We start from the raw sequence: 8,495 nt of genomic DNA, 5'->3' as shown, positions 1-8,495 counted from the left end.
TCAACCAACCAGCACCACCACCACTAACAATAAAAAAAACAAAACAAACCTTTAATCCCTGAATTCAGGAGGCGGTGGTAAGTTCAAGGCCAGCCTGGTTTCAAAAAAATTGAGTTCAACGACAGCTTGGGCCGTTGCACAGAGAAACCCTGTCTCAAAAAACCCCAAACAATAACAACACAAAACAAGACAAAGGAAAACAAACGCAGATTGTTGCAGAGCGAGGGCACCCATCTGTAATCCTCGTGCCAGGAGTCTGCAGCAGGAAGCTGGCCACTCTCGAGCCACAGGTGAGACTCTACCTGAAAACAGGCAGATACAAACAAAAAAGTGCATTCAAAGCTGGCACTTGCAGTAAATCCTTGAAAAAGGTTTGCAAAATATTGATCTTATTTCTATGGTGTGCATTTGCTTCATGTTTTACAAATTTTTTTTGTCAATTATAATAGAGCTGAAAACAAAAACAGTGACCCCACCATGCTAAGAAGTGAAGTTCCCAGCTTTGCGGCTGACAGAACTGTGGTTTTCGTTTTTCAAATGCTCAGGGGCTTTTGAGTACAACCATTCACAATACATGGAAATCATCATGGGCTTATAGTAGCCATTTACATTTTGTTGTTTTGCATAGTCATGCATTAAGTAAATTCAAGGGTTCCAGAATGCTTTGTCTTTATTTACTTAGGATGGTTTCTGATAAAACTTCCTAATCCAATTTGGAGGGGGTCAGGGTTGATTTGTCATCAAATACAAACATGTAGCACAAATATTAGTTTGTTCTGTTCAGGTGTGCAGTTGACGAGGTAGATCATTGCCCTCTGTGCTGTTAGCATCACAGTGGATTTTAGGAGTAAGACATGAAAACCCAGGCACTGAGGAGATGGCTCAGTGGATAAAGTGCTTGCTGCACAAAGAAGATGGCCAGAGTTTGGATCCCCAGAACCCAAGTAAAGCTGAGCTGGTGGGTGTGGTGGTTGTGGGTAAACCTAGAGAGGAGGTGGATTCAGGAAATCCATCAAGGGGCAAGCCGGCTACCCTGACTAGCCCAGTCAGTGAGCTCTGAGAGTCCCTGCCTCTGTAAATCATGTAACAGTGATGATGGGGGAGACTCATGACAATTTCTGATCTTCAAATGCACCCACACATGTGGTCCCCACTAACAGGCACACACACACATACACATAAAGAACACACACATACATATACATAAAGAACACACATACATATACACAAAAGACACACATACATAAAGAACATTCATGCAAAGAACACACATGAACATATATGTACATGTAAATAACGCATAAAACATACGCATAAATAACATACACATACATAAAAGATATGCATACATAAACACACATACAAAGAGCACATAATACACATAAAGAACATATACATAAAAGGCATGCATACAGAAAGAACACACAAAGAACATACATAATACATACATACATAATACATACATACATACACATAAAAGAAACATGCATACATAAAGAACATACACACTGGGGGTTGGAGAGGTAGCTCAGGGGTTAAGAGCACTGCCTGCTCTTCCAGAGGTCCTGAGTTCAATTCCCAGCAATCACATGGTGGTTCACAACCATCTGTAGTGAGATCTGGTGCCCTCTTCTGGTAAGTAGGCATACATGCAACCAGAATACTGTATATATCAAAACAAAACAAAACAAGAACACACACACATGCAAAAAAAAAAAGGCTCAGTAAGTAATGGTGATTGCTACCCCACCATACAAGCCAGATGACCTGGGTTTGTTCAACAGAGTCCAGGTAAAGGTGGAATGAGAGAACCAATTCCACAGTCATTCTTTCACCTCCACACATGTTGATGACTGCAAACCCCACACACATTACACACACAAGTTTTAAAAAATTTTAAAAGCAGAGAGGCCAAGAGAAAAAGAACAGCTGAGCTTTACTGTTATAAAGGAAGCAGCTGGGGGTGGGAGGTGGAGGCAGGAGAACTTCTTGACTACAGCCAGTTTGGGCTACATAAGATCCTGTCATAAAACAAAGAAAAAGGGGAGCCCGAGTTATTTAAGCAACAAGAAGTATTCAATAATTTTTTTCCAGAGAAGTCCAGACAAGAGTTGACTCCAGTTTCAATTTTGTGGTCTCTGAGTTATTACATCAGAGTCCTGCCCATCTCTGCCAGCCTCTTTCTCCTCTGATGCCTGCCTGAACTTGTTTCCCTCTTTTTCCTTAAAACAGTTTCTTAGGCCGGGCGATGGTGGCGCACGCCTTTAATCCCAGCACTCGGGAGGCAGAGGCAGGAGGATCTCTGTGAGTTCGAGACCAGCCTGGTCTACAGAGCTAGTTCCAGAGCTAGTTCCAGGACAGGCTCCAAAGCCACAGAGAAACCCTGTCATGAGAAAAAACAAAACAAAACAAAAAAACCCAGTTCCTTAGAAAACATAATTGTGAGGGCTGGGGACATAGCTCAGTCAGTAAGGTGATCTTGTCAGCTCTGTGGGATTAACAGTAACCATGGGAACAAGCCTCTAGACCAGGCTGTGAGGGGTTTCTAGATTGGGTTAATGGAAGGGAGACTTGGAGGTAACAGAGGACTCCTATGTGTGAGCAGCCCCACGCTGTGGGCTGGGCTTCAGGAGGAAATATAAAAGAAGGGGTGTGAACAGTAGCATTGTCATTGCAGATACAATGTGACCAGCTGCCATGGCTTCTCTGACACAGAGGATAGCACCTTTAATCTGTGAGCCAAACGAACCCTTCCTTACATTGCTTTTGTCAGGTATTTTGTCCCAGCAACCAAAAAAGTAATTTATGTTACAATCACAGGGACCTGAGTTCAATCCCCAGAACCCACATAAAATCCCAACCATGGTGGGACACACTTGTAAATCCCAATGTGGGGATTACAGAAACAGACCCATACTTGAGTCTCTCTGGCCAGCCAGCCTCGCCTGCTTGGTGAGCCCCAGTCCAGTGAGAGACCCTGTCCTCAAAAATGAGGTGCACATGAAGCTGGAGAGATGGCTCTGCAATTAAGAACACTTGATGCTCTTGCAGAGGACCGGGGTTTGGTTCCCAGCACCCACGTGGTGGTTTGCAATCCTTTGTAATTCCAGTTCCAGAGAATCTGATGCCCTCTTCTGGAGTCACTGGGCACTGCACTCATGTAGAACATAACCACACACAGGGAAAACACCCAAACACATAAAATACCACCAAACACATAAAATAGCTCCTTAAAAATGAGAAGCACCCCTTGCCTACACACACACACAGTGCAGATTTTTGAAGACACATATCAATCATTCAAAAAAGCTGAATAAGCCTCTTGACAACTTCATAACTCAGGACAGTCTCTTTGGGAGCCTTGGGGCCATTGTCTGAAGTGTGAGCAATGAGGTAGTGTGTCCCTATCTTAGGAAGTGTTTCTCCACCTGTGGGCCATGACCCCTTGGGGGTGAATAGGGATTGCCTATGACCATCAGTAAACTCATGTATCTACATTATGATTCATAACAGTAGCAAAATTACAGTCCTGAAGTAGCAATGAAAATAATCTTATGGTTGGGGGTTACCACATCATGAGGAATCGTATTGAGGGTCGAAGCATTAGGGAGATTGAATGTTTTCTCCATTTGGATATAGATAACTCACCTGTATTAAAAGACTGCACCTGCCTATTTAAGAGAGGGCTCTGTCCCTGCAAGTTCTTAGCAGCTGCCTGTGCTGTGCTGCCAGTCTCATGCCTGTTCAAGAATGAAACAGCTTTTTATTTTTTTAGTGAACTAATGAAGTTTAATTAGGATTACCTACAAAAGCATGAATGAGGGAACTCTTGGAACAAGGACCGTGGCTATATCACTGAAGGAACTGTCCTTCCTTCCGCAGTAAATATCAATGCCTGTGGACTCTCAGGGAGGGGTGGGGTTGTCAGAGCAGCCTCCCACAATCAGTAGAGTGATGGGGCCTTCTGCGCATGCCCTCACTACATGATGGGAAGCTGCTCGTTTTAAAGGTGAATTTTAGCTTCTCCATGGCCAGGCTCTGTGTAACACACTGCTCTATTGCTATAGCTTTGTCTTGCTGTTCTTAACCTGCCATCTAGATGTGTTTCTGATATTCTCTCACCACGTGGAGAATACCTGGCATTTTCTAATCCAGCCTTCCTGCGTTTATAGTTATAAGCACCGCAGATACCGTTTGATGGCTTCTGGTACAAGGCCTACATTGGCTTTGTTTCTTGGTAAGTGCAGAAATAAATGCGATCTTTTTTCCTACAGTCACGTGGTTTCCTTCCTTCCAAGACTTAGGTATGTCTTATACAAATTTCCATGTGGTAGCATTTGGATTCCTATTGTTTCTCTTTCCATATATATATATACACACACATACACACATATATATACACACATACACACATGCATATGTGTGTACATATATAGTATATGTATTAGTGTTTTTGTCATGGGTGTCTGGTTCCCTGGAACTGGAGTTACAGACAGTTGTGAGCTGTCATGTGGATGCTGGGAAGGGAACCCAGGTCCTCTGGAAGTACGGTCAGTGCTCTTCACTGCTGAGCCTTCTCTCCAGCCCCCTATTCTTTCTCAATTACTGATCAAATGCTTGCACATCTTTCAGTTGGATCTTCTTCTAAGGTCATTACTTTTAGTATTTTTTTTAACTTTATGTATTGTAGAAATTCCCTTCAAATGTGTTTAAAGCATTGCTCACATTCTGCTTTGTGATTTTTCTAAGCCTAAATTATTTTCTCTTAAACAAACCTTAGAAGGTGAACGACACACATCTTTCAGGAAGCACAAGCTTTCCTGAAAGACGCTTTCGAAACTGGGCTCTTTTCCAGGAAAGGTCCACAGTAGCCCAGACAGGCACTGCATGGGCATCTTTCTCCTTACAATTACTACTTGTCAAATTAGGAGGCACTTAAAAGAAAAGGTGTGTGTGTGTGTGTGTGTGTGTGTGTGTGTGTGTGTGTGTATGTATACAAGCATATGCCACCTGTGCAGGTGCCCGTGGAGGCCATAAGAGAGCATCAGATCCCTTGGAGATGGAGTTGTACTGAGTGAGCCCTCTCTCCAGCTCCAGAAGGTGATTTTTTTTAAATAATTTTTTTATATGTATGAGTGGTTTGCCTGTCTGTATGTGCACGTGTGCCTGGTGCCCAAGGCAGATAGGAGTCAGGTCCCCTGGAACTGGAGTTCTAAGGGGTTGTGGGTGCTGGGAACTGAACCCAGACCCTTCGTAGAGCAGCTCCTACTCGTGGAGCCATCTCTCCAGCCCAGGAAGGCAGTTGCTCTACGACTGCTCTGCCTTTGGAGTTACAGTGAGCCTTCCTTAGAAGAAATAATAGTTTTGGGTTATTTTTTTTTTTGGAGAATTTTTATGAACACTGTAATTTCTGACAGGTTTGTCATATTTAACATTTCCTCATGCTTTTGCAAAAACAGACGCCCTGATGAATGCATCTTTTCTCACAAATAACTTTTTTTTGGTTTTTCGAGACAGGGTTTCTCTTTGGCTTTGGAGCCTGTCCTGGAACCAGCTCTGTAGACCAGGCTGGTCTCGAACTCACAGAGATCCGCCTGCCTCTGCCTCCCGAGTGCTTCACAAATATCTTTTAAATTAGTGTGTGTGTGTGTGCATGTGCGTGTGCTACATGTATGTAAGTGCAGTATGCACGTAGACATCAGAGCTCCCTTTGGGGACTTGGTTCTCCCCTCCCCTCCTGCTATGTATGGGCTCTCGGGATCTGACTGGGGCCTCCAGGCTTACAGGGCACGAGCTTTTACCCACTAGGCCTTCCTGACCTTCTCTATCACTCCACTGCTGCTTCCTCAGCCATTTCGAACAGATGTGAAAATAGAGGATTATCTATCCTGGTCGAGTCTCGGCGGCTTTTCTGTCGGACTACATGATTCAGCCTTCTGTGCTTTCCCCAGGCCTGTTCTAAACCTGGCTCTGCTGATTTGAATGTTTGCACATCCCTGATCCTTTCCACCTGGTTTGGAAAGGACTCAGTCTCCGAGCGAGCGAGGCTGCAGCGAAGATGTTTCTCAGGCTCTTCTGCCATTTGTCCGTTTACTTGCACTATTTAAATCAACCCCAGTGTAAACAAACGGAAGACTGGAGAGACGCTCTGAGTGCCATGGTCCTTCTCATCTTCTCTTCCTGCTCTGAGCATGCAGGACTTTCCCAGGCCCGGCTTAGCTCTTCCTTCCTGAAGCTGCTTATTCTCACTGTCACTGTCAAGCCCTCTGTTCTTCCACTGCTGTCACTAGTTACCTGGTTCTTGTTTCTGGCTCCATTGCTCCTTCCTTTGGATGGTAAACTGGGGAGACAAAAACACTCTGGAAGCTGACTGATATTTGGGGATTATTTTAAGCTCCTTTTTTTTTTTGAATTTTTGAGACAGGGTTTCTCCGTAGCTTTTGGTTCCTGTCCTGTAACTAGCTCCTTTTTAAAATAAAAAATGTCTAGCTGGGCAGTGGTGGTGCATGCCTTTAATCCTGGCACTCGGGAGGCAGAGGCAGGTAGATCTCTGAGTTTGAGGCCAGTCTGGTCTACATAGTGAGTGCCAGGACATCCAGGGCTACACAGAGAAACCCTGTCTCGAAAACCAAATAAAGAAATAAATACGTCTTCTTTACTATAAGCATGCTTGCCTGCGTGAGTTTGTGAGACCACAGTTGTCAGATGCTCACTTGAATCCCCTGGCAGGGGAGTTCCGGGTGGCTGTACCCGGATGACGGCACCTGCACCAGGGTCCTTCCACAGCACAGCCAGCACTCTGAACTGCTGAGCCAGCTCTCTAGTCCCTCTGTCTTCATTTTGATTCTCAGAATCATTCTAATCAGACTAAGATGTATCACAGTTTCTCTTAGTATAAAATTATAATCATTCTTATCTGACGTAGGCCAGGGATCATCAGGCCCAGGCTGTTGAGCATACAGGAGCGTGGGTGACCCACCCTGAATCTGCAGCATCACTGCAAAGCCCCACCCCATCTTATAAGCAGCATCATAGAATCCCTGAAAGAGATTTTTTAAAAAACCATTTTATTTATGTGGCTTTCTGAGACATGTTACATATCTTAGACTGGCCTCAGATTCACGATCCTCCAGCCTAGTTCTGGGATTCGAGGTATGTACATACAGAGACTTTTTTTTTTTTCAGTTGTCATTTCCCTAATAAATCTTACTACTGGGTGTATTCAAATTCAACACAAATTCTGAAAATTATGTAGGAAGATAAATATTGTTAGCTTTAACAGAGAGAAGAGGCTGTGAGTCAGACTGGAGCCAGCAGTCCTAAGTCTCATTGTTGATGGAGTGGAGAAACCCGAGAAAGACCACACCTTTTGCCCCAACCAACTTAGTTTGATATTTCAAGTTGAGTGAAAAGGTTTTTTCTGCTGCTCCTCGCTCAGCGGTGCCCACTCTTTTCCACAGCTGGTGTTTTGCAGTAATGCTGCCTTGTTTTCTTCCTGGCTGCTGTCTGGCAGTGAGGACTCATGCTTCTCCAAAGCATCCAACTCTGGCTCATACTCCTGCAACCCTGCCGCTTTAACAAACTCAGACAAGGTCAGGGAGTCGGAGTTGACTCCACTGTGACCTTTCTGCTCTAAGAACAAGCCGATGTTGTCCCTGTAGGGAAGGCTGATGCTGCGGCTGAACAGCGGCTCCTCGATGCCCAGAAGCTCTCGAGTATGACGAGATATCGTCTGAAACGAAAGGATAATATTTTAGAGGGACTAACTTGAAAAGACAAGGAAATCAGAGCTTTATTCAGTGTTGTCATGTCTCTTCAATACTAAGAAACTATTTCAGTGAGAGAACAGAGTGAGGAAAAACCAAATGGCTTACTAAACTGACCTAATAAAACTTTTTTTTTTTCTGAGACAAGGTTTCTCTGTGTAACCCTAGCTTGATCTGTAGACCAAGTTGGCCTCAAACTCAGAGAGATCCTCCTGCCTCTGCCTGCTGAGGCTGGGATTAAAGTCACGTAACATTATGCCCAGCTAAAACTAAACTGTTGAGTGCTGAATGCTCTCGAGTGCTGGGATTGCGTGCGTGAGCCACACCCAGCATTTGTGCTGAATGCTCTCGAGGGCTGGGATTGCGTGCGTGAGCCACACCCAGCATTTGTGCAATGTTTTGGAAAAGACAACATTAACAAGGACAGATAGACGATTGCCAAGAATCAGAATCTAAGGATGGGCTGACAGTGATGGGGACCCAGAAGAAGTTTGAATTCCAGGGAACTGTTTCATATGGTTCTCTAAGCGTTTATTGACATCCACAGACTTGCACACAACAAAGAATGACTTCACCATATGACACTGTGAAAAGTCAGTGTTGGGAGAATAAGACGGAATACAGGTGAGGACAGTTACAAACTTAGGGTGTAATTACTCTGAAATGGGTAGAAAGGCAATCTTTTTTTTTTCTTTTTTGGCTTTTGGCTTTTGGTTTTGTTTTTTTTTT

At 44.1% G+C, this 8,495-nt stretch overlaps 1 protein-coding gene across 1 annotated transcript in view; it reads right to left on the bottom strand.

Annotated features, from left to right (window-relative positions):
• Positions 1 to 7,050: 7,050 nt before the first annotated feature.
• Samd15 (sterile alpha motif domain containing 15) overlaps positions 7,051 to 8,495 on the bottom strand; it is an 11,796-nt gene continuing 10,351 nt past the window's right edge. The window contains exon 3 of the mRNA XM_005343401.3: positions 7,051 to 7,732. Coding sequence (XP_005343458.1) covers positions 7,397 to 7,732 — 336 coding nt within the window. The 3' untranslated portion in view covers positions 7,051 to 7,396. The remainder of the gene's footprint in view (positions 7,733 to 8,495) is intronic.

This window comes from Microtus ochrogaster, chromosome 1 (genome assembly GCF_000317375.1).
Source record: "Microtus ochrogaster isolate Prairie Vole_2 chromosome 1, MicOch1.0, whole genome shotgun sequence".
Lineage (NCBI taxonomy): Eukaryota > Metazoa > Chordata > Mammalia > Rodentia > Cricetidae > Microtus > Microtus ochrogaster.
Note: the sequence above shows the minus strand (reverse complement) of the source record. Positions and strands in the feature narration are given on the sequence as shown.